The sequence below is a fragment of the Cyprinus carpio genome, chromosome A24, assembly GCF_018340385.1.
Source record: "Cyprinus carpio isolate SPL01 chromosome A24, ASM1834038v1, whole genome shotgun sequence".
NCBI lineage: Eukaryota > Metazoa > Chordata > Actinopteri > Cypriniformes > Cyprinidae > Cyprinus > Cyprinus carpio.
The window spans coordinates 934,191-961,472 of record NC_056595.1 but is presented as its reverse complement, the minus strand read 5'-3'; the positions used below and the strand labels follow the sequence as shown (position 1 = coordinate 961,472).

The window sequence follows — 27,282 nt, the reverse complement described above, 5'->3', positions numbered from 1 at the left end:
CCACAAGCTTCAGTGTGTGTATGTAAACAGTGCGTCTGTGGAATACATAAACAGAGACAGGCAGAACATACAGGATTCATATTTAAATTGACTTTTGCGGCTTTATATTTACAGATACTAGTCCATGTAGTGATTTGATTTAAGTGTAATGACCTACTTTTGGTTAATTAATTCAAAATTTGAGAAATTCCGTGACATTCCGCCTTAGGCCGTGAATTCTGTTTTTATGACTGGATAAAGACTTAACTGCGTAATTTTTCCACTTATCATGCGCCCACTTGCCTGATGTGAACATAGTATCTTAGATTTCTTACATTACATACCACTGGTGAAAGGGCCAGTGTAATGCAAATATATATGAAAGGTCTGCACGAGGATATCGTCACCTTCTCACGAGACCAGTCAGATTTCGCGCGACATCTCGTGCCACGAGATCTCATCACACCCCTAATACTAATCATCAACAACAGGTGTGTTCGAAGAACCTAATTAGCCAGATAATGATTAGCTGGATCATATCATCTCACGGATATGTCTTTTGATCTCGGTTGTATTAAGCGACATAAGACGAACAGACCCCTGGTCCTCTCTCATCTTTCCCTGTGTTCCATTCGAAACGGACCATCCCTATGCTCTAATCCCTTTAAAGGGTTTACCCTTCGGAGTGAGTGCTACTTAAAATTTAAAGAGATAGTTTAGTTAAAAATGTGTTTTATTATCATTCTGTTATCATACACTTTATATTTTGTCATTCCAAACCCAAATAAATCTTTTTTTTTTTTATTATTAGTGTTTCATGATTGTTTTCTCACGTTCAGGATCAACAATGAAATTCTAAGATGTCCTTACAAGCTCAATTTTCGATCTTTTCAAAATTACAGCATAAACAACTGACCTTCTGGAAGATGCAGTGTGTTTCAAAGCAGGATGTTTACAGCCAAGTGAGACTTTATAGCAGGGATCTCCAACCCTGCTCCTGGAGAGCTACCATCCTGCAGACTTCAGTTCCAACCCTGCTCCAACACACCTGTCTTTAATTATCAAGTAGCCCTGAACACCTTGATTAGCTGCTTCAGGTGTGTTTGATTGGGGTTGGAGCTGAAATCTGCAGGACAGTAGCTCTCCAGGAGCAGAGTTGGAGACCCCTGCTTTATAGTAATAAGGACCTATGAACCACTTTAGTGAGCCTCATCAGATACAAACAGTGGGAAACTTTTGTGTTTGTTGGATGAACCAGAGAAAGATTTAAAAAAAAAAAAAAAAAGAATCTCTCACCACACTGCCGGCATTAGCGACTCGCACACACACACACACACAAACACACTGGCGCCGCATCCTCTCGCACAGTCTCAGTCTGCACGCGTGGCTCAGCATCAAGTGCAAGTGAGGATTTCACTCAGCTCTCTCTCACATCTCGACTTGAGTTAAGCTTTGACATGGATCAGATGAACCCGAGCACTTCTGATGACACCTGCGGCTGATTCTCCACATTCGGTGAGTGCTCTGCCTGTTTGTGATGAATGATTATAACGGTCCACACTTCTGCTGACGGACATTCACATCTGGAAAGAAACAAACAGAAAACATATGGCTTTAAATTATGTCTTCAAAACTCAATTTAACACGAACGTCGATAGAGTGGAGTGATCAGGATTTTGCACATCCATTGAAACCTCATACAGGACTCAAACAGTATGACAGACTAAAATATGCTTTATTTAATGGTTTCATTTCTGTTTCTCATTGATTGATTGATTGAGTGATGGGTGCGTGGGGTGTGAGTGCTATGAATGTGAATTAATCTCAAAGTATGTTAAGAGAACTCTTGTTCTAATTATTATAAAGTACTTTTTCAAATGTAAAAACAAATGTAACATTTACAAACGTAGTTTAACATAAGTCTTAAATGATCAGCAGGGTCATGAACATTTAACTTGAATAGTAAAATATGTAAATCATAACTATTTAAATGCAAACTTGTTTCATTTATGTGTTATACTTGTAGTATAGTACATTGTTTATATCTTTATATTAATGGACACAAACTATAAGGGATATTAATCAGAAGCTATTTAATTTTCAAATGATTTTTCCCCTCACCATTTTATCCCTTTTTAGACACCATAAATAAACCAGACACATAAAGCCTATCCAGACTGACAAGGCAGATTGGATTTTTTTAAATGGATTTTGAATGCAACTTCCAAATAGTAATATTAATATTATTATTATTATTATTATTATTATTAATAATTCATATTTGTTACTACATATTAGTCATTAATTACTGGCTTTGGCAGAAATCACCCATTCTCATATCCTTTCTTTTTATTCAAGTCACACAGAGACAATTTACTTTCAGCTGATAATTCTGTCTGAGAAATGATCTACTCAATGGAAAAAATCATCTCAGGTTTATTGAAAATGGTTTGATGTTTCCCCCCATGGAATAAGCGCATAAAATATTATTAGAATGTAAAAGTTGCTCAATAGAAAATGCATCCTTATATTGTTTGTTTAACATCTTTTCTGCCAATAGTGCCATCTTTATAAAAAAATAAAATAAAACATCCTCCTGGAAGGAATTGTCCTAGTGTAAGAAATGTTTTATTCAGTAAGATCTTATTGAATCATAAAATGAGATAAAATACTGTTTTTGTGTATTTAATTTTGAATATTATATTTTTAATACACTTACACTGTATATTTAATACACTTATCCATTTGTGGGTTTCTGTCGTAGCGTAGCTTAAATGTCTCTGCATGACAGTGAGCAATTCTGGATGCTGATTGTTATAAGGTTAAACAATTTGGGTGATTATTAGTTTATTGTTCTTCATGTGTTGATTTAAAAAAATCAAGGTCAAGGATCATTGTACCAGATTCAATTGAACTAATGAAAAATGATATATCTCAAGTCATAAATACAATCTACTTAAATCTTTCACTTAAATGTAAAAAAAAAAAACAAGGATAATAACAGTGCTTTCTCTATTTACCTTTGAAACAACACAGGTTCACCAAATGGAAGAGTGTATTTAGTTTAGTTTTGATACATTAATGACACATTTTTTCTCAGGATTCTTTGATGAATAGAATTCAAAATAACAGTGTTTATTTGAAACAAAATCTTTTGTATAAATGTCTTTACTTTCAATTTTGAACAGTAAATTAAACAATTACATGTTTCAATAGGGTTCCTTATATATTTTAGTTTCCCAGGATCCCTTAACCATGTGACCTCCACTAACAACATAAAGACAAAAGGAAAGATAAAAGCAAAACAAAAAGAAAGAGTGATAAGATTCTAAAAACAACTTTATCCTAAGTATGATGAATGGTCATAATATCTTGCTAGAGAGATATAATAAATTGTTTAATTATTTTTACCTGCACTGTAGAAATGTTGTTCTTTGTGGTAATTTCAGATGTATTTGTTGTTTCTCAGAGTTTCTGAGAATGGTTCATGAATTTCAGGGGCTTTAATAGCAAAGGCACAGGTGCTAAATCTTCCTTTTTTTTCTCATTATACATGTGATATTTGAGCGGTGGTTCCTATTAATGGAACAGAAGCAATAGAAAAGAGCAAGCTGAAACTCAAGAAATAACAAATATTTTATTGGAAAATTACATTAGAGGACATATGATAGAATTAGATTCTGTTGCAAATCAAGGGGGATGATAAGACTGATGGCTCATAAAACATCTGAGCAGTCCTGCTGGATATTTGCTGCTGCTGCTGCTGCTATTCTTTTTGTGGGAGTTTGAGTCCCAGCATACACTGATTATCACACTGTCCATCTAACTTTCCATCACACTGTCCTTCACACAAACCATCTCACTGTCCAATTCACTCTGTGATCACACTGACCATCTTATTGGCCATCACACTGTCCATCTCACTGAACATCTCATTGTGATCAAATTGTCCATCACAGTGTCAATCAGATTGTCCATCTCACTGACCATCTCACTGTGATCACATTGTCATTCACATTGTCCATCTCACTGTCCATCATACTGTCCTTCACAGTGTCCATCACACTGTCCTTCACACTGTCCTCTCACTGTCATCACACTGTCCATCTCACTGTCCACCATACTGTCCTTCACAGTGTCCATCACAGTGTCCTTCACACTGTCCTCTCACTGTCATCACACTGTCCATCACACTGTCCATCTCATTGTCCTTCTCACTGTAATGATGCTGACCATCTCCACTGTCCATCACACTGTCCATCACACTGTCCTTCACAGTGTCGTCACACTGTCCATCTCACTGTCCTTCTCACTGTGATGAGGCTGATCATCACACTGTCCATCACACTGTCCTCCTCACTGTGATGATGCTGACCATCTCACTGTCCTTTACACTGTCCATCTCACTGTCCATCTCACTGTGATGATGCTGATCATCACACTGTCCTCTCACTCTCGTCACACTGTCCATCACACTGTCCTTCACATTGTCCATCACACTGTCCTATTACTCTCGTCACACTGTCCATCACACTGAACATCACACTGTCCATCTCTCTTTCCATCTCACTATGATTATTCTGACCATCAAACTGTCCATCACACTGACCATCACACTGTCCTCTCACTGTCATCACACTGTCCTTCACATTCTCCATCTCACTCTCCTCTCACTGTTGTCATACTGTCCATCACACTGTCCATCTCACTGTCATTCTCACTGTGATGATGCTGACCCTCTCACTGTCCATCAAACTGTCCTCTCACTGTCATCACACTGTCCATCTCATTGTCCTTCTCACTGTGATGATGCTGATCATCACACTGTCCATCACTCTGTCCTCTCACTGTCATCACACTGTCCATCACACTGTCCTTCACATTGTCCATCACACTGTCCTCTTACTGTCATCACACTGTACATCACACTGACAATCACACTGAACATCACACTGTCCATCACACTGTCCTTCTCACTCTGATGATGCTGATCATCACACTGTCCATCACACTGACCATCACACTGTCCTCTCATTGTTATCACACTGTCCATCCCACTGTCCTTCACATTGTCCATCTCACTGTCGTCACACTGTCCATCACACTGTCCTCTCACTGTCGTCACACTGTCCATCATACTGTCCTTCACACTGTGCATCTAACTGTACTTTCACTTTTGTCACACTGGCCATCACACTGTTTTTCACACTGTCCATCTCACTGTCCATTACACTGTCCATTTCACTGTCCTTCTCACTGTGATGATGCTGACCATCACACTGTCCATCACAATGACCAAAACACTATCCATCTCACTGTCGTCACACTGTCCATCACACTGTCCTTCACACTATCCATCATACTGTCCATCACACTGTCCTACACACTGTCCATCACACTGTCCATCACACTGTCCTACACACTGTCCTACACACTGTCCTACACACAGTCCATCACACTGTCCATCTCACTGTCCTTCTCACTGTGATAATGCTGACCATCACACTGTCCATTCCACTGTCCATCTCACTGTCCTTCTGACTGTGATGATGCTGACCATCACACTGTCCATCTCACGGTGGTTACACTGTTCATCACATTGTCTGTATTTCTGACCTCACCGTTTCACGCGTCATATGATAAATATACAAAGAAATATGTGTCTTTCTCTTTCCTTTTTGACACTGTCTTTTTTTCAGAACTGTTCTGCATTGCTTTCAATGCACTCCCAAAATTCCTTAGTGTGTGTGTGTGTGTGTATAGTGAGTGTGTGTGTTTGTTTTTCAGGCATACAGGACACCTCTGCAGCCCTCGCAGTGTGTTTGGCCCCACCCCTTTGGTGGGCCTCATTGCAGGACATACTAAAGGCATTCATAAATCACACAGAATGGAATTTGGAAGAAAAAAAAAGCACACACACAAGGTCTCTTCTTTTAAACATTTCACCTTTATTCTTTTGACTTGAGTGCTGTGTTTTTGGAATGCCATGTCATGCTCGAGACACTGCAAAGGAAGTAAGATGCGAGTTCAAAAGTAGTGCAGTGGAGTGGAAAAGCATGCAAAAAATCTTAATATGGCTTAATGTTATTAAACAACAACTAGGGAAAATACATGTTCTCTCTCATTTCACATGCCATAAACACTATAATTTCTAAGACAAATGCTCCGTAATTGAAGTGGATATTTTACTCTGCAGAAGAGTATATGAACGCAAAGCGCAAAATTTTACGTTAAGTGTTTACCTCCCACTGTAATATGAGGAAACATGCAATTGTTATGTTAAAGAGCTATTTCTTCTTGTTCTTACCCTTAATTTTGTATATATTTTTTTTTTTTGGGTGTAACCTTATATGTTTATAATGTTAAAATATTATTATTATTATTATTATTATTATTATTGTTAAAATTAATTCATTTAGGTGTTACTACATGAAGCACATTTTTAGATTAGCGATGCTTATTTAGACCAATGTTTGTGTTGAGACATGTTCTGGTGATTAGCCTACATTAATTTTATTGAGCTTACTTTTAAATAAAGTATGTAAACCAAGGGCCTATAACTGTCAGATAATCATCACAGTTACAGCCACCTTCATCATCACAATCACCTGTTCCCACTCACACCCGATCCCAGTCACCGGATTACTGATCACCTGCACCTGCACTCATTAATCAAGACAAGGATAAAGTCACCCTCACCACAGTGCTTTGGTGTCTGGTCTACTGTTCACTACCCTGAACTGTTACCAGACTTGCTGTGCTCCAACCTTTGTTTATTTACCTCCAGAACTCTAGATGATCCTCCTGTGATTCTCCCTCATTATTCTCCCTGTTTCCCGGTTCCCATCTCTAACGATCCTGCTACCAAGTACCATAATCCACTGCCAGTAAAGGCCCATTGAACTGTTGCTATTTCCTTGATTCACTCCTGCCATTTACTCAGCATTCAAGTCTGTTTAATAAACATCCTGTCATCTCACTAACCAGAAGTCTTTGCATTGATTTGTGACAATAACCGATGTTTGGCTTTGCCAACGCCTCATCCATCTTCCAGGGGTTTATGAACGAGGTGTTCCGGGAGTTCCTCAAGTTTGTGATCGTTTGCATTGATGATATCCTCATCTACTCCCGGAACCTGGCCGACAATCGCCACCACGTTAAGCAGGTCCTTCAGAAGCTCCGTCAGCACCATCTGTACCTCAAACTGGAGAAGTGCGAGTTCCACCGCCCCACGGTGCAGTTCCTTGGCTACATCATCGGCCAGGAGGGAATTCAAATGGACCAGGGGAAAGTGACTACCATCATGGAGTGGCTCATTCCCCAGTCAATGAAGAAGCTTCAGAGGTTCTTAGGATTTGCCAATTTCTATCAGCACTTCATTAAGGATTTCAGTCTGCATACAGCCCCATTGACCACTATGCTCCGAGGAAAGCCCAAGTCCCTGTCCTGGAGCTCCAGTGCCCACGAAGCCTTCAAGGAGCTCAAAAAGCCCTTTAGCACGGCTCCCATACTTCGCCATCCCAATCCCAATGTGCCATTTGTGGTGGAAGTGGACACCTCCACCACAGGAATATCTCAGAGATGCCAAGCGACTCAATCTTCAGCAGGCCCGCTGGGCTCTATTTTTCACCCGGTTTAACTTCATCATTACCTACTGCCTAGGAAACCGAAACTGCAATGCCGATGCCCTGTCCTGCCTCCATTCTCTCGACTCTCCATCTGATCCCGAGCTGATTCTCCCTCTAGCCCTCATTGTAAGCCCTATCCTCTGGAATATTGCCAAAGACATCAGAGCCGCCACTCGGACTGAACCTGCTCTGCTGGGAGGCCCATCCATCCAGGCAGCCAACGGACCCTCTCGCTCCTCCAAGCTCGGTACTGGTGGCCTAGTATGTCCCGTGATGTCAACCGGTATGTCCGCAGTTGCTCATTCTATGCCATGTCTTCCTCTCCTTGTCACCTTCCACTGGGCAAACTTGTGCCCTTTCCCATTCCTCAACGGCCCAGGTCACACCTGGGAATTGATTTTTTTTTTTTTTTATGTAACAGACCTACCTGAATCCGAGGGTAACACGTGCATCCTAGTGACAGTGGATCATTTCTGAAAGGCCTGCAAATTAATTCCCCTACCTGGGTTACCAACCGCCCTAGAAACTGCTGAACAATTATTCACCCATATCTTCAGGAAATTCAGGATACCCGAAGACACAGTCTCTGACCGGGGTCCCCAGTTTATCTCCCATGTGTTGAAGGCCACCTTCCAGCTTCTAGGGGTCACAGTAATCCTATCCTCTGGTTACCATCCACAGATGAATAGCCAGACTGAGTGGAAGATCCAGGAACACTGACGATACCTCAGGCCATACTGCCAAGAAGATCAGCACAGCTGGAACCGCTTCCTCCCTTGGGCCAAGTATGCACAAAACTCGCATCAGAATACTACCGGCCTCATGCCCTTCCAGTGCATACTCGGCTACCAACCTCCACTCTTCCTGTGGACAGGAGAACCCTTTGGAAGTTCCAGCTGTGACTACTGGTTCCGAGCGAGAGTGTGGGACTCAGCTCATGTCGATCTCCAGCATGCAGTATGGAGACACAAGACCTTCGCTGTTGCCCAGCATGCCTTCACTCCCTCTTGCCATCCAGGAGACAAGGTATGGCTGTCCACCCGGGATCCGCTTCTCCATCTGCCCAGTAGGAGTCCCCGCTACATTGGTCCGTTCACGATCGAGAGGCAGATCAACGAGGTCACCTACCAATTGCAGTTACCACCCAGGTACAGAATTCACCCCTCATTTCACGTTTCCCTACTAACCCTTCTCTCCTTCCACTCCAGAAACCCACGAGCCACCTCCAGAGATACTAGACCATGCCTCCGTGTAACAAGTCAGAGACATCATGGCTTCATGGCGACGGGGTGGCCGGCTCAAATACATGGTCGACTGGGAAGGTTATGGACCAGAAGAACGTACCTGGGTGGTCCGGGACGACATCCTTGATCCTATGCTGCTAGAGGAGTTTCATCATTTCATCACCATCCCAATTGTCCTGCACCCAGAGGCCGAGGTCGCCCCCGTCGTCACGTTAGGGCATCAGGAGCCACCCCTGGAGGAAGGGGTAATGTCAGTGAATCATCACAGTCACAGCCACCTCCATCACAATCACCTGTATCCTGTCAAGACATGGATAAAGTCACCCTCACCACAGTGCTTCTCTACCCTGAACTGTTACCCACTCTGTGCTCTAACCTGTTTATTTACCTCCAGAACTCTAGATGATCCTCCTGTGATTCTCCCTCATTATTCTCCCTGTTTCCCGGTTCCCATCTCTAACGATCCTGCTACCAAGTACCATAATCCACTGCCAGTAAAGGCCCATTGAACTGTGCTATTGTCGTGATTCACTCCTGCCATTTACTCAGCATTCAGGTCTGTTTAATAAACATCCTGTCATCTCACTAACCAGAAGTCTAACCCATTGAACTCTAGACTATCCTCCTGTGATTCTCCTTGTTTCCTGGTTCCCATCTCTGACGATCCCACTACCAAGTACCATAATCCACCGCCAGTTAAGGCCCATTGTACTGTTGCTATTGCCGTGATTCACTCCTGACATTTACTCAGCATTCAGGTCTGTTTAATAAACATCCTGTCATCTCACTAACCAGAAGTCTTTGCATTGATTTGTGACAATAACCATATTATTATTGTTAAAGATCATCCTGCTATTACTAAAATAACAATCAAATCGGAGCAGCAGCACTTTTGCCTCTACGTTCATAGACTAAATACTTATTCCTGCAGGCATTTCAGTCTCATTAAACATTTTACTGCTTTATTGTACCTTTTTTAAATTGTTTATTTCTGATTAAACATTTTGAATCTGATTTAACATTAATTTGGATTTTTTTTATAGAAAAAGAAAGCCATTATAGGGCAAGTACATGCATCTTGAGAAATATCTAGGATCATCAAAATGTTGAAAAGTAGATATTTATGGACAATAGTTATAATGGTCACTTCATCTTTAGATAAATTACTAAATGCAGTCTCTAACCCATATATAGTTCCTGATGTGGTATATCATGAGTCTATCAAAGATTTGTTCACCTTAAAAACTGTAAGGTTCAAAGGTATAGTTTATTTAGACATTCTGAGTCACAAACACCTGAAGAACTGAAGTCATTCATTCACAACATGTTCCTGTAACATTACTTTATGCAGTGATGCAGAATGACAGACTAAAGCACATGCACATGTTATCTGGTCTCACAATGGCAGACTTCTGACTGTCAGCATAAAGTACACTTTAGGGCTTTTCACACTGCGCTTAACCGCAGGATATTGTCATTCTAAACATCCCTTTTAACCCCGGGTAAAGGAATGTTTCAAACATTTACTGTAATTTAGAAGCGGGGTCAGCACCGTTTTTACTGGGGGATTTGAAACCCTGCCCTGGAGAAATAGTCTTTTTAGTGTTTGAGAGGAAAAATATCAAATGGTGATGGAAAACATATGAATAGATGTGAAGTGGCCATTTCATTCTTGCCATTATGGTCTAAAACATCCATTCTGGAGAGCTTGATTGTACAGTTAACAATATATATTATATTTGGAAGTGCAATGCTAGAGCCGTATGTCAACACGTTCCTCCAATCAGTGGAACTGACATCGCAAATACGCAAATAAAGGACTTTAAGCCTGTTTAGGAATGGGCAGTGTGAAACGGCAGTTAATGAATACCAAGGATTAACTTTTAACCCAGTGTGGAACGTGAAGAAAGATAGCCCAGAATCCGTTTACCCAGGGTTTAGAATGACCCGGGGTTAACTATTTCAAGTGTGAAAAGACCTTTTGTAGCTTATTCTGGCCAGAAGAACCAAGTTAAACAGGAAGTGACAGGATCATGAGAAGTTAATTCAGTTTGAACTATATTTAGCTGTTGGTCAGTGCATGGTCAATGCTGTATATGTCAGGAGGACATCCTGCATCACCTCACAGTTTTTATGAGCATTTTATGATTAAAAATAGCTCTAATTTAAAAACATCTCAAAACCCCTGTTCAATCCATTTGTCATTTAGTAGGCACTGTGATTCAAAGAGAATTACAAATAGAACATCACAAGCATACTGGGATCAACAATATCCTCTGTATTTCATTGCCAAATTAAAAGAATAGCTATAGTGGAGTACAAGTAGTATAAATCAGCAGTTATTTCTTTGTTTGTTTGTTTACAAGAAGTGGGTGAACTCAAATTTTAGGCCATCATGTTTTGTTGTTATGAGAAGGTTTTGAACGAAGTGAAAGCACCACCATCAGCAGCACATCTCTCTGCTCTTCCTGCAGATTTTCATAATTGTCTTAAAAATGTGCAGCACCATTTTCATCACTGCTGACTCAACTGCAGTTTTAGTGCTTATCATGCTTTAACTACATTGTAAAGTTTTTTAAATAGTTATGATCAGGGTCCTGTCTCAAGATGCTCTGCTTCATTCTGTCTGATTGTTTGGTCACATGATCATGATCGATCACAGATGTCTCAATATCAGAGCCATAGAAATTACAATCTGTTGCCTTTGGCCTGCTTAGTTGGGCTCTAAAAGACACTTAATGTTCATTGATCGATTATCAACTGCAGTGACAATGTGGGGCGTGAATAAAAAAATAAAAAAAAACCTTAGCTGGAACTGAGCTGGAAGATGACAGGATTGTCTTCTGTAGAGCTGCTTTATGGCTGAATCACATTTTTTCATAATTAATGAACTTTCAGTTATTGATCTGAATCGACTCTGATCTAACTTGAGCTGTTCTGTGAATCTGCTTTGAAACAGTCTGTATTGTGTTGTAGAAATAAAGGTGACTGGAAGGTCCAACAATGAAAGAAAATAAATGTGTGTGTGTGTGTGTGTGTGTGTAGCACTATTTGACTGTGTGTTAATTATCACCCTGCAGTAATCACTCTGTTAAGGAGGATGAAAAGTACAAGACTGAAAGAGACAACAGCATTTCACACGAAGCAATGGGCGAACGCTGTTTGTTTAGCCTGAGGCGAGGAGAACGAGAGTTGCTGTGAGTGGAAAGAGCAGAAGCTCAGCATGCTCAAGCAATTATCTCTATAGCTGGCACCCACCCACAGAGAAGAGCTGAGACACGGCAGGAACAGACCAGGGCAAATGCCTTCCAGTCTTTCCTTGCAGGGATTTTTGAGACTGACTTTGATGTGGCACACTGAAAATTACCTTCAGTCCAATCTTCTGCTTGTTTTGTTTGAAGGATAACTTGACTTACTGAGACATGGAGTGAATGAAACTTTATTCTGTTTGTGAACGTTAAATTTTCAATTACATTGATACCTGACATTGATGACATTGATATTTTCATATAAATTATACTTATATATTTTGTTTTAATCTCATAGGTTTTTCTATTACATAATGAATGGAGAAATAAGTAAGCAGAAACAGTACCACAAAGATACTTGTGTACAGACAGCTGGCCTACTCACACTAAACCTAGTAATGTTTGCCAACCAGCTTCACCAGAAAGACCATCCTTCTTCATCCTGCCATCCAGCTTCACCAGCTCCTGTTTACATGGCCGTTCTGCTCCACCAGCTAAACCAGCTTTAGAATTCATACTGGTTTATTGAATTTCCAGCAGATATGTGTGTCACTGCAGTGATGACTATGATCTTTCACATGAGACTCATTGAGAATCAGCAGAAAGATGCGGAGCTGCTTCTAATTGACATTCCTAACAGCAGATCCTCTGTGTGTGTGTGTATGTGTGTGTGTGTGTGTGTGTGTGTGTGTGTGTGTGTGTGTGTGTGTGTGTGTGTGTTTCCGGTGTCTCATCATGTTTCTCTCAGATCTAACAACAGCCTGTATGTTGTGTGCTGATTGTGAATGTGATGTATATTGAGCTGAAGGAAGGCGAGGATGCTTTGACTTTCTATACTGTTGTTTGGTAGTTGCGTTCTTATTCCAGTATTCAGCAGCATACATTGTAAACTTCTTTCATTGGAGTATATTAAAACTATATTTCTACAAATTAATTAAGCTCTATTCAAATACATTATGTAGCTAAAACTTGAATTAAATAAAATCATTAAAATTATAAAGATCAAATTAGCTTTATTTATTTATTATTATTTTTTGCTGTTAACTAATAGCTTGCATGAGTATATGCCAAGTTGACTAACGAAAATGACTGCCATGGAGTGCGTTTCCCAAAAGCATTGTTAGACAACTATGGTCACAAGAAAGCATTTTAAAAAATCAAAAAAGCATAATTCAATTAATAGCTAATTCATCAATCAATTAAATAAACTCAAAAAAAAGTTTTCACAAAAAATAAAAAAGGTTAAATTCATATCTCATAACTTATTCTCACAACAAAAAGAAACTGAACATTTAAGTACAATAAAGCAATACACAAAAAAATGTATAAAGTAAATAATTTCACACGGATTAAACTGCGAAAGAATCATGAAGACCAAATGGTAACACTTTACAATAAGATTGCATTAGTTAACCTTAATTAATGCACTAACATTAACAATGAGCAATAGCTACATTTGATACAGAAGTTATTAAACTTTGTTAAAAAATACAACTTTTAGTTCATGTTAACTCGAGTTCATTAAATAACTCAGTAGCAACTTTTGATTTTAACGTGTTATTAAATATTGAAATTAACTAAGATTAATAAATGTTAAGTTGACAGTTTATGTTTTACTAATAAATTAATGTTAACTAATGGGACCTTAATGTAAAGTGTGACTGAAAAATAAAGAATCAAAACATTTTCAAACAATATCTAGGGCATGAAAAAGAATTTGGAAAAATTCCAGGTCCAGGCACTCAGTAGGATGCAAAAGTTGAAAAGCCTTTATTATTTAAAAGGGCTAAAGCATAAAACACAAACACGTATCGGCCCACTGGCCTTCATCAGGGTGTTGGTAGCAAACAAACAGAATCAAGCTATACTTATAGTTGCACTGATTTCAGGTGTGCCACTCTGGCACTTGCAACACAATTTCTTTGCGACTAGAGGCAATAGTTCAGATCATGTCTGATACCAGAGGTTAAACCAAACAGGACCAAATGAGACATCTCCAAGTGTAAGAACAGAAATGACACTACTGAAAATATCCAGTGTACTCCACACAATATACACCAAAGGTCAATAAACCAGTTACACATCATAATTCTCAATTAAGATGGTTCTAAAACAACATGAATAGTGTACAAAAATAGCAATTGGGTCTGTTGTATTCAAAAAAACAATAAACTGTCCTTATAGAGACACAACGATTATAAAAAGGGTGAAAGTTCAAAATCTTCATTGAGACCTGGATGACTAGTGGCCTTCAAGGAATAAATCCAATATGTCTCCCTCTGTTTAAGGCATTTGATTATATCCCCACCACTGGCATCAAGGCGAATAGCCTAAATGCCCACTACTTGTAAGGTCGAATCCCTCCCATGTTTTGCGTCTATATAATGTTTGGCCATTGGATAATTCATATTTCCAGTCCGGATGGCATACCTATGCTCAGCTACCCTGTACCTCAATCTCCTTTTAGTAAGGCCTACATAAAAACAGCCACATGTACACTTTAATCGATAGACAACATGGGTAGTATTGCAATTAATAAAACTGTTAATAGTATAAGTCTTATTACTGAAAACATCCATAAATGCAGCAATTTTAGCCATATTCTCACAATAATTACAATTACCACAAGGAAAGTTTCCCTTATGTTGATGAAGCCAAGTTTCACGTTTAGGAGCGGGGAGGTAACTTCTTGTCTTTAATTGTAGGGGCCCTCTTAAAGCTGATCCCAGGGGGTTCCATGAATATTTCCTGTAAAGTCTGGTCACATTCAATAATGTTTGAATAAACATTCAAATGTGACCCGACTTTACAGGAAATATTCATGGAACCCCCTGGGATCATCTTTAAGATTAACAATTAAAGACAAGTTAGTACCTTCCATGAGCACCAGAGGATACAAGGGATACCAGCAGCGCTTCATTTCCCTTTTGTCTTATATCTAGGGCATGTTGTAGTCCAGATTAAATGTAAAGAGGTTTGAAAATAAATAGCCTATTAATTCTAAATATTTAAGTATTTGTCGCTGTAATGAGCACCATAGTGAATACACAAATCTGATTTAAATCATTTAAATAGGTTTCAGGAAGTAGCCCTGTACAGCTGCTTTGCTTCTGGTTGCATTTCTGCTGTTCAACGCTACCTGCTGTCAGAGAGTGAATGTGCACATTCATTCAGCACCTCACGTGCTTCTCATTCAGCTTGTTTACATGAGAGTGCGCAGAGGTGTTGTGCATTGTGACCAGTTGATGGGAAACATATTCTTAAAATGGATTAAAAAACTAAATAATTTGTAATAATTAATTATTCACAGTATTTTGAAGTGCCCACAATAACAATATTGTGTATGTTCATTATCGTGATATATATCGCATTACCGAATACCGGCAAAATTCTAGTCACAAGTTTCATCATTACCAACATATTCCTGAATCCATAGTTCCATTCACAAACAGCATTGCAAAGGTGCGTGTTTAAAACTACTGCTCTCAACCTGTGCTTCAGATGTGAGCTATTACTACTATCATACCTAAGAATCATATAGGAACATAAAAACATGTTTAGCAACATCCTGCTGTTCACTCCCAACACCAGATCTTCGCAGTGGTGATTTCCTTGGCCAAACACAAATTTTTTTCAGAAAGTTGATGGCAGATTTTCTCACCATTGTTTTATCTCTGTCTTTCCCTGACAGGTGTCAGTAACTCCTCATGAAGAGTCCTTTTGAACTGCCTCATTATAATCACAGCTCAAGGATTTCTGAGCATTAGAAACTTTGGAAAAACCACAAACTGCAAGGGTTTGAGATTTCATTCTCTGCATTTTCTGTGATATTTCAGAACATTTGGTTTTTTGTTTTATTTCTCAAATCCACCGTGGTGATTCGTTACGTGGCACAGATGAATTTTCTCATATGCAGCACTATCTGGCTTCTCAGTGTTCATCTCCTGCGAGAGAACATGAGCTGCTGGGGACTGAGATCTGCTGACGGGACCCCTGACCGACCCCACAGTGACCCCAAATATTCATGGGAAACCCTGCAAAGACAGAAACGAAACTGGGTTTGGAATCAGTTCTTTGTGCTTGAGGAATACACAGGGACTGATCCTCTTTATGTCGGCAAGGTAAGATTTCTACTCTCATTTCTCACATAAAAGTGTTGCTGTTTGTGTGTGTGTTTTTTAACGATCATCCCAAAAGTTTAGTGTTTAGAATCATGAATAAATGCAGTCAGGTCCTATTCATCACATACAGTAAAGTGTTAGAATCGTTCTGGTCATGAACTAATGCACCATTTACTGTGTAATGTGCCACTGCGAAGTAGTACACATTACACTGTAATAAACATGGAAATGAGTGCTGAAGAAACATCAAATACTGCAAAGAACCTTCAGTGATCCATAATTAGACACAGTTTTGTTGTTCATTCAGAAAATTGCAGTTATAAGAAAATCAGCATGTTAAAATGTAATGCTTTTAATTCAGAATACAACATAGATTACATATCAAATGTTTAAACTGAGAAAATGTATCATTTTAAGGGAAAAATAAGTTGTTTTTAAATTTCATGGCATCAACACATCTCAAAAAAGTTGGGACAAGGCCATGTTTACCACTGTGTGGCATCCCCTCTTCTTTTTATAACAGTCTGCAAATGTCTGGGGACTGAGGAGACAAGTTGCTCAAGTTTAGGAATAGGAATGTTGTCCCATTCTTGTCTAATACACGCTTTTAGTTGCTCAACTGTCTTAGGTCTTCTTTGTCGCATCTTCCTCTTTATGATGCGCCAAATGTTTTCTATGGGTGAAAGATCTGGACTGCAGGCTGGCCATTTCAGTACTTGGATCCTTCTTCTACGCAGCCATGATGTTGTAATTGATGCAGTATGTGGTCTGGCATTGTCATGTTGGAAAATGCAAGGTCTTCCCTGAAAGAGACGACGTCTGGATGGGAGCATATGTTGTTCTAGAACTTGGATATACCTTTCAGCATTGATGGTGCCTTTCCAGATGTGTAAGCTGCCCATGCCACACGCACTCATGCAACCCCATACCATCAGAGATGCAGGCTTCTGAACTGAGCGCTGATAACAACTTGGGTTGTTCTTGTCCTCTTTAGTCCGGATGACATGGCGTCTCAGTTTTCCAAAAATAAATTCAAATTTTGATTCGTCTGACCAAAGAACAGTTTTACACTTTGCCACAATCCATTTTAAATGAGCCTTGGCCCAGAGAAAACGCCTGCGCTTCTGGATCATGTTTATATATGGCTTCTTTTTTGACCTATAGAGTTTTAGCCGGCAACGGCGAATGGCACAGTGGATTGTGTTCACCAACAATGTTTTCTGGAAGTATTCCAAAACCCATGTTGTGATTTCCATTACAGTAGCTTTCCTGTATGTGATGCAGTGCCGTCTAAGGGCCCGAAGATCACAGGCATCCAGTATGGTTTTCCAGCCTTGACCCTTACGCACAGAGATTGTTCCAGATTCTCTGAATCTTTGGATGATATTATGCACTGTAGTTGATGATTACTTCAAACTCTTTGCAATTGTTCTCTGAGAAACTCCTTTCTGATATCTACTACTTTTCACCGCATTATTGGGGGAATTGGTGATCCTCTGCCCATCTTGACTTCTGAGAGACACTGCCACTCTGAGAGGCTCTTTTTATACCCAATCATGTTGTCAATTGACCTAATAAGTTGCAAATTGGTCTTCCAGCTGTTCCTTATATTTCCATTTAACTTTTCCGGCCTCTTATTGCTACCTGTCCCAGCTTTTTTGGAATGTGTAGCTCTCATGAAATCCAAAATGAGCCAATATTTGGCATGACATTTCAAAATGTGTCACTTTCAACATTTTATATGTTATCTATATTCCACAGGTGCTGGTCATATAATTAGAATATCATCAAAAAGTTGATTTCACTAATTCCATTCAAAAAGTAAAACTTGTATATTATATTCATTCATTACACACAGACTGATATATTTCAAATGTTTATTTCTTTAAATTTTTATGATTATAACTGACAACTAAGGAAAATCCCAAATTCAGTATCTCAGAAAATTAGAATATTGTGAAAAGGTTCAATACTGAAGACACCTGGTGCCACACTCTAATCAGCTAATTAACTCAAAACACCTTTAAATGGTCTCTCAGTCCATTCTGTAGGCTACACAATCATGGGGAAGACTGCTGACTTGACAGTTGTCCAAAAGACGACCATTGGCACCTTGCACAAGGAGGGCAAGACACAAAAGGTCATTGCAAAAGAGGCTGGCTGTTCACACAGCTCTGTGTCCAAGCACATTAATAGAGAGGCGAAGGGAAGGAAAAGATGTGGTAGAAAAAAGTGTACAAACAATAGGGATAACCGCACCCTGGAGAGGATTATGAAACAAAACCCATTCAAAAATGTGGGGGAGATTCACAAAGAGTGGACTGCAGCTGGAGTCAGTGCTTCAAGAACCACTACGCACAGACGTATGCAAGACATGGGTTTCAGCTGTCGCATTCCTTGTGTCAAGCCACTCTTGAACAACAGACAGTGTCAGAAGCGTCTCGCTTCAAAAATAACTGGACTGCTGCTGAGTGGTCCAAAGTTATGTTCTCTGATGAAAGTAAATTTTGCATTTCCTTTGTAAATCAGGGTCCCAGAGTCTGGAGGAAGAGAAGAGAGGCATACAGTCCACGTTGCTTGAGGTCCAGTATAAAGTTTCCACAGTCAGTGATGGTTTGCGGTGCCATGTAATCTGCTGGTGTTGGTCCACTGTGTTTTCTTAGATCCAAGGTCAACGCAGCCGTATACCAGGAAGTTTTAGAGCACTTCATGCTTCCTGCTGCTGACCAACTTTATGGAGATGCAGATTTCATTTTCCAACAGCACTTGGCACCTGCACACAGTGCCAAAGCTACCAGTACCTGGTTTAAGGACCATGGTATCCCTGTTCTTAATTGGCCAGCAAACTCGGTATTGTGAAGAGGAAGATACGATATGCCAGACCCAAGAATGCAGAAGAGCTGAAGGCCACTGTCAGAGCAATCATACACCTGAGCAGTGCCACAGACTGATCGACTCCATGCCACGCTGCATTGCTGCAGTAATTCAGGCAAAAGGAGCCCCAACTAAGTATTGAGTGCTGTACATGCTCATACTTTTCATGTTCATACTTTTCAGTTGCCCAAGATTTCAAAAAATCCTTTCTTTGTATTGGTCTTAAGTAATATTCTAATTTTCTGAGATACTGAATTTGGGATTTTCCTTAGTTGTTAGTTATAATCATCAAAATTAAAAGAAATAAACATTTGAAATATATCAGTCTGTGTGTAATGAATGAATATAATATACATGTGTCACTTTTTAAATGGAATTAGTGAAATAAATCAACTTTTTGATGATATTCTAATTATATGAACAGCACCTTTATTGTGAATAAAATATAAGTTTATGAGATTTGTAAATTATTCCATTCCTTTTTTACTCACAATTTGGACAGTGTCCCAACTTTTTTGGAATCGGGTTTGTACAATGGTAGTAGAGAGTAGACTCCACAGGGAACTGACATACATCTTAAAATACTACACACTTGTTGCCCCTTTATTTTTGCTGCAGGGATTTATTTCTGGAGCTTTTTTGCCCTTTAGCTGTAAAAAATGGCAGCTCTCTGTTTATTCTGCCCTTCTGCTCTTTCACTGATACTGAGTGTCATTGTTCATTGACAGCAGTTCGGTCAGAACCACTCTTTGTCCTTACGTCAACCAGTGGCTCAGAAAACACTTTATTAGAAAAGACGGGGGAAAACGGCTCTTTCACATTTTGAACGGATATCAATCAAATGCTAATGTTTTTTCCTAAATATAAAGTGGGTTCCCATGGTTTTCAAATGCTGAGCCATCATCAGTGGGGAACAACCTGTTATGAGGAAGTTCGACAAGGTTCTCTATGGTAATGGTTACCAACCCTGTTCCTGGAGTCACAACACTGCACATTTTTAAAGTGAAATGGCGTGTGGCGTCCCACACTCTGAATTTGTGATCTGCATTTAATCCATTAAGTTCACACACAGCAGTGAGTAGTGAACACACACACAACGGGTGGAAGAGAGCGCTGGTCATTCACCAGCAGTTTGTGTTTGTGTGTGTGTGTGAGAGAGAGAGAGTACAGTATGTAAATAGAATAAAAAAAAGATGTCGTAGCAGCACTACTGTTTTGTACTGCATTCACTTAAGCGGCCGCTCCACTGCTCACATTTTGTCTTGATGAGCTCTGACTGCCGGGCGATCTGGACAGCTTTGTCCAATATCAGCTCAGGTTCCAAAGCCTCAACAGTCTCTCCTGATCTCTGTATAAGCTAGTGAAAACAGGCTCTCTCATGAATAACATTCCTCCTGGGCATGAAATGTTCATTAAATTTGACGACAGCAGTCTCATAATTATTTGCATGTGAAGTTTCTGCAAACGATCCGAATATTGCTTTGGCATCCTTGCCCATTGCATACAGCAAAGAATTTACTTGTACTTCCCCGCTTTCCTTGTTCCATGTTCAGCTTCATCACGATGTAGAACGGGGAGAACTGCTGGATCTATGCAGGCCAAGTAGCAGGCTGCGCGAAATCAAAGGCCTCTGGTGGGTTGAACTTAGACATTTGAGTGAATCAATATTGAAAGGGAACTGTTTTTTTTTTTTTTTTTATCTTGAAAATGAATTGGAAAGAGAAATTTATGGAAGTGACAAAATGACTGTCAGTGATAAAGCACTGAATCTGCTCAACTCAAAGTGACAAATGCCATGTCTTAGTCCTGTTTTATTTGAATGTTGTTTTCATTGACCATGACACTGCCCCAAGAGTTTGTGTTGGTCATCCTGGTGTACTGTTAGACATCCAAATGCAGAAATGGACTTTAATAATCAAATAACAAAACTACAGGAATCCCACAAATCAGGAAACAGAACTGAGCAGAGCAGACATTACCACCATACAACACAGGAAACAAGGCTTTTATACACAAAGTCTAATAGACTGACAGGAAGTCATTTCAAGATCATAGGCACAGATCAAATCCTATCAACTCAACATGGGTAGAATGGTTGAGACTAGGATTGGGAGAAACCGTATCATTGTCATCAAGAAACATAACTGTATATCCGAGTGATTGTTCAAAGAGAGGAAAATTAAACTCTTGTCAGTCATTTATTTCTGTCCAGTTACTGTGTCGAAGGCACAGACATGAAGACGAGATCCAACAAATAAACAAGCTTTAATAATCCACAGGAAGGTAATCCAGACAGGGCAGGTAGTGACACAACGTATAGACATTCAAGACCAGACAACAATGAACAGAAAGGTAGTAACCTGAATACAGTACATTGACCAAACAAGGATAATTAAGACACAGGTGAACTAATGAAATCAAGGGGAGACAGAAACTAGGTCAAGGGAGCAAAACTAAAGAGGAAATTAAAGAAACAAGTCAATGTTCTTGACAATTTCCTTGTTGCAAATTCCCCATTTCAGAGCTCACCCAATCATTGTTTAGAGATGTTGTTTTGTAGTTAGCACCCATGGTGCTCTCACAGAGTTAGATGTGTTTAGGGCTGTCCGGTCAAAGGTGCAGCACGCCTTCAGTGGGGCTCTATGGGCCATGCGTCACACACAGATTAATGCTGATGTGGTCATGTTAATTGAACCAACAGTACAATAATTGTATATGTGGCAAGAGAGGTCAGGTGTTTAAAAATTACCAATCATAAGAGAAATCCTATATAGTCGACCAGGAATACAGCGAGACATAACAGCCCTAAGCAAAGGGACACAGGTTTGTTGCCAAAGGCAGGTTGAGTATGAAGATAGACAGCTAATCAACAATAATCACCTTATTAAAATACAACAACAAACAAATACAATATTACACATAAGGTCTCAATTCACATCACAAGTCTATACCAGTAACAAAGTACAATACGATAAAAACTAAAATAAAGAGGGAGGTGGCCAGCGAAGAACCTCAGATTTCTTCCCACACTCAAAACCCATGACACACACTAGAGAAAATAAAATAAATAAAAAAAACACCTCCATATGGACACACAGTACAGGGTACCATGGCCAACCCCTCCCACTTTAAAGGGGTCCTATTATGCTTCCACCTTTTGATTTTGACAATATTTACACTGAAGCTGGCAGGTGGCTATGGTAAGGGGCATGACACTTCCCGACCAGGCACCAAGCGCTGCCAGTCACAACACACACTGGCCCAGCTAACCAATCACAGCACATTTCGTATTTCAGAAGGTGGGCCTCCATTTGATACAGGAACTATACAAGCCGTTCATGCCAGTCTGGGGAGAGAGGTGTTGTAATTTAAAGTGTGAAAAATAATGCGTTTTTTAAACAACCTAGTATGAGAGCCTGTAATAGTACACCCCCAAAACAAAATCAACACTTTGTAAAAGAGCATAATAGGACCACTTTAAAGACCTAACCCCTCACAAAACAATACAAAAATATAACAGACGGACCCAGATGAGTTCTAGACAAAACTGTTAAAACCATAACAAAACAGAGCAGCAGTGCAGTCAGTTACTTGATGTTTGTTCACAACACAGGCACTAATAGGCTCATGAAACTTACCCAGTTGACCAATCATGATGAAGTACAAACACTGATAGGTTCACCTGTTTGGTAACGCCAGACAATCATACTGGGGCTATATGTCACTCTGCTGCATATAGATAAACATTATTTCCATAACTTTATTAAATGTCATGTTTCTCTTGCACTCTTACAACAGTTGCTACAGGAGTAGATAACTGGTAGTGTATAAAGCATTATTCTTCATCAATTTCACCAGTGTCATTTAAAATCGCTTTGTTTGGTGTGTTCACACTGGCACGTGTTTAATTAGCCTCATCCCTCTGTTCTGTTCTTCTCCATCTTCACTACCTCACTTGAAACAGCTTTGCATAATGCAAGTGTGCTATTGCCAGTGGTACAACCATTGGCAAATTTCATCATTGTGTCATATGCAGAGACATGCTTTGTTTGTTCAAGTGGAATCACAAATGGAGAACATGAATAGACTTCCTCTTCAAAGAATTATAGAGCACAACACCAAATCTCTTTTCCCATTCTCTCTCCTGTAATGGGCACCTTAGAGCCAATATCTGTGACCTTTTTTCCTCTTTGCCTGTGAAATGATAGAGCTGAAAGTTGACAGCTGAAACACTTCAGACAGCAGCAGAGCGAGAGACAAAAACTGTTCATAAAAAGAAGGATCGTGTGCATGTATAGTTTTAGAGCAGATATTTCCACAGGAAGAATAGCGGAACAATTTGTCATTTGCATTTATATTATTTTTTAGGCACTGACATCCCTCAGGCTAACCTGTTAGCAATGGCATCGTGCCAGAAACAGAGATTAGATGAAAGAAAGTGGATAGATATGTGTCTGAATAAACACTTTACCAAAGATTCAAAAACATGTGAAAGTAGCAAGGGCAAAATATTTTTTCTTAACTGATTACAATTTTGTTGTTGAAGTTGTGATAAATCCTCCTGTAAATAGGTCTTTTGATTTGTCCTCTACATCAGTGTTTCCCAATTCTGTTCCCGGAGGCATACCATCAGTACAAATTTCCAACCTCTTCCTAATCAAACAAACCTGATTCAGCTCATTACAAGACTCCAAGACCTGAAATCAATGGCTGTGTTCGAAATCATATATCTTGAATTTGTACTTATTTTGACCACTGTTCCGGGTGTGTGTTCACAGTGTGTTCCCTTCTCACTGCTGTGTGTGTGCACTTGGATGGGATAAATGCAGAGCACCAATTCCGAGTATGGGTTACCATACTTGACAAATGTCATGACTTTCACTTTTTTTCTTTTTACAGTCGTCATGTTGTCATTAGCATGTGATCGACCAGTGTTGGTTGTGTCGCTTCTGTCATTCACAATTGTCACGAATTCTGTCTATGAATTTCCGTTCACTCACCACCAGAGGTCACCCGCTCACTACATGGACTCATGCCCTGCATCTCAATGTGCCTACTTAAACTATGCTCTTAAAGTATGTACTCTTTTGGTGAAGAAAAAGTACAAACTTTTGAGTGTGTGGTAGAAGAGTCGACAAGCTTTGGGACATACTATAACGTCATACAGTTGCGTCTTTAAAGAACTGCTCTGTCGCACCTGTTACATGCATCCTGTAAACTGGCCTGTCAATCATCTTGTCACAGTTAACATCCTCCACATAACACTTCATCAAATATAACCTACTACATCATACAAGAGAAAAGAAGTAGCTCGTTGATCTGCCAGTCGCAGGTCTTTCATGCGGAGAACTCTGCTCATTTTCTGCATAATGATGCATTTAAAAGTTAATGACCAAATGGATGTTTATAAAAGTTCACATTGCTGTTGCAATAAATACACATTATTTACCAGGTTAAATGTTGATTATTAGTAACTCAAACCCCTGTAAACTTGTAAACCTCTACCTAACCGTCGATCACGCTCATCCGCCACGTATGTAGTTTTTCTAACACGCTTTATTCGTGTTTGTAGTTCTGGACCGAATCCTTTGCCAAAGCGCAATGGATTGTGGCCAATTTTAGCCATTAGAGTGTGCACAGATCCACACTTCAAAAATCGACCTGAAATAGTAGACCATCCGGGGACTTTTGGCATACTCTTTTCAACATACTGTGCTTTGGGACACACTTATTCTAATCTCACATACTATTTAGGATGGATAGTATGAACATTGAGACAAAGGGATACACTACACAGACTGTTACACTATACCCTGGACTACATTTCCCATCATCCATTGCACTGATTGCACACAGCTTTAACCAATCACATGTTCACCTGAAAGCTGTTACACACATTATATAACACCCACCCAGCTCCTGCTCAAGTGTATTGTCTGTGTTTATTACACTCCTAGTGATAGCACTTCGTGGAGCCAGTTCCAGTTTAGTCATAGTCTTGCCTTGCCTGTTTTCAGATTTTTTTCTGTGTTTTCAGATTGGCCTTTTTGTCTTGTTGTTTTGGACTCTGTTTGTCCCTGCCTGGATTATCTCTTTGCCTTGCCCTGTTAGATATTGCTCACTGTTGATTGACCCATGCCTGTTTACTGGACTGCTCTCGTGTTTTGCCCGTACCATGCCTGTTCACTAGTGTTTTGACACTTCAGAATCTCAGTAATAAGTCATCGGTACATATTGCCTACTCTTGAGTAATGTGAATTTGGACATACTACTTGGACATATTATTATTATTATTATTATTATTATTATTATTATTATTTATATAATAGGGAAGAATGCAATTCTGGATGCAGCTGAAGAGTCCGATAAGAGACATCCAATATGTGTGCTGTTGGGCTGCCTCTGGGAACAGGGTTGGGAAACATTGATCTATATGTGACTTTTTCTCTCCTAACTCCCTAAGTGGTATTTGCTTGATGGAATGTTTAAATTTATGTGAAAGCATCAATGTCATTAAATGTTTTAGATCTCAATTATACAAAACGGATAATTATTTTTGGCCCTTCTGAGAAAATAGTCTCTGCAAATGTTGGGTCTGAATATTTGGTCCTCTTTCTTATATCTGGGCTTTGTATGTGACAGTGGTTCGATAAACAGATTAATGAAGTCATTAAAACAAGTTTCTTTCGGTTGAGACTTATCTAAGGTAAAACTTTTCCTTTTGAGAAGGTTATCAATGCTTTATCTATGCTCGGCTGTAATTTCCTCTAAATGGGAATTAATAATGCTTCTCTTTCTAGACTACAAATGGTCCAAACTGCTGCAGCTAGACTGATGTCAGTGGCCTGTAATTGTGATGAGACTACTGCTGTTCTTTGTTCCCTTCAATGGCTGCCATTGAAGGCAATGGAATTGAGTATAAAATACTACTTTTTGGTTTAGAGCCTTCTTACCTTGTGTGCCTGTTATCCATGCAGAATCCTAAGAGATTCTCAGATTAACCAATCAATATATCCTAGGACTGAATTGGAAGCGAAAGGTGACCACGCTGTCATTTTTCTTGTGCGTTTATTTTGTTATTGAGAGGAAAGCACGGAGCACATTCATTTAAATGTTGCTTTCAGCAGCATGGATGGCATTTGTATATGTGAGTATATCGAGGCACTGAATCATGTTCAGTCTCTTGTACGTTACGTGTGCACGAGCATGAGCAATAAGTTGCTGGCTGCCGTTCATTTCTGAATTCTGCATATGTTATGTTTTGGTGTGTATTACGTGTTGTTGTATGTCTTTGTTGTGCTAGAACTGCATTCTACAGCACTGCTGTTTTAATTGGTGCTTTATAAATTAAATACAAATTGTTTAGACTTGAGTTTTCAACATTTGCTGCTATCCCAATTAATTTTGTTCAGTATAAATTCATGTTCCAGTTTTATTTGATGTTTACTTGTACAGATTTTCATTATTATTATTATTATTATTATTTTTTGTTCCAAGATCAGACAGCTTTGACACTCTCATCTGCTGGTGTAAAAACTAGAAAGAATTACTTAGTTTGTACATTATTGGTGTATTATTCAGTAGTTTTATTTTTGCTTGTGTTTGCAATTAAGCTAGTATTACATTATCATTACTACATTTTTCAGAAGCGTGACAGCAGTTTTCAAAAAAAGTGCAGCTTTTTCCCGTAACAAGCTACTTTTTATGAAGCGAGCTGTATTGTGGCAAAATGAAACGGCGGCTTAAAAATGCAGCAGTCCTGCAGCGAGATGCTGAAAAAACAGTGAAATGTGTTGCAATGCTAAAATATGTGTATCTATTACATTTCTCTGTGTGTGTGTGTGTCTTTTTTTAATTGCTGGCACATGTCCTGTCACATGCGTGTCCTGTGAAGACACGCTTAGAAGTAAGGCGGCTCTGCTTGCCTTTCATATCTAAAGTTATGCCAAGAAAGCTTTCTACTCATGTTGCAAACTTTTCTTACAAGACATCAGAAGCAGTGGATTGAAATTATGCTTATGCCCATTCCTCTATTAAATGGATATCTCTGGATGACAGTACATAGAAAATATTGGTAGGTGGCAGTTTTCCTGGACATGTATGTGAACAAAGTGAGTTCAGTGGTTTACATGGCCACTATTTTTCTTATTAACAAAATAAAGTCTGCACCATCTTTTTCATTTAGAAT

General features: G+C 39.4%; 1 protein-coding gene across 1 annotated transcript in view; it reads left to right on the top strand.

Annotated features, from left to right (window-relative positions):
* Positions 1-1,084: 1,084 nt before the first annotated feature.
* LOC109049490 (cadherin-7-like) overlaps positions 1,085-27,282 on the top strand; it is a 217,008-nt gene continuing 190,810 nt past the window's right edge. The window contains exons 1-2 of the mRNA XM_042713995.1: positions 1,085-1,494; positions 15,791-16,220. Coding sequence (XP_042569929.1) covers positions 15,996-16,220 — 225 coding nt within the window. The 5' untranslated portion in view covers positions 1,085-1,494; positions 15,791-15,995. The remainder of the gene's footprint in view (positions 1,495-15,790; positions 16,221-27,282) is intronic.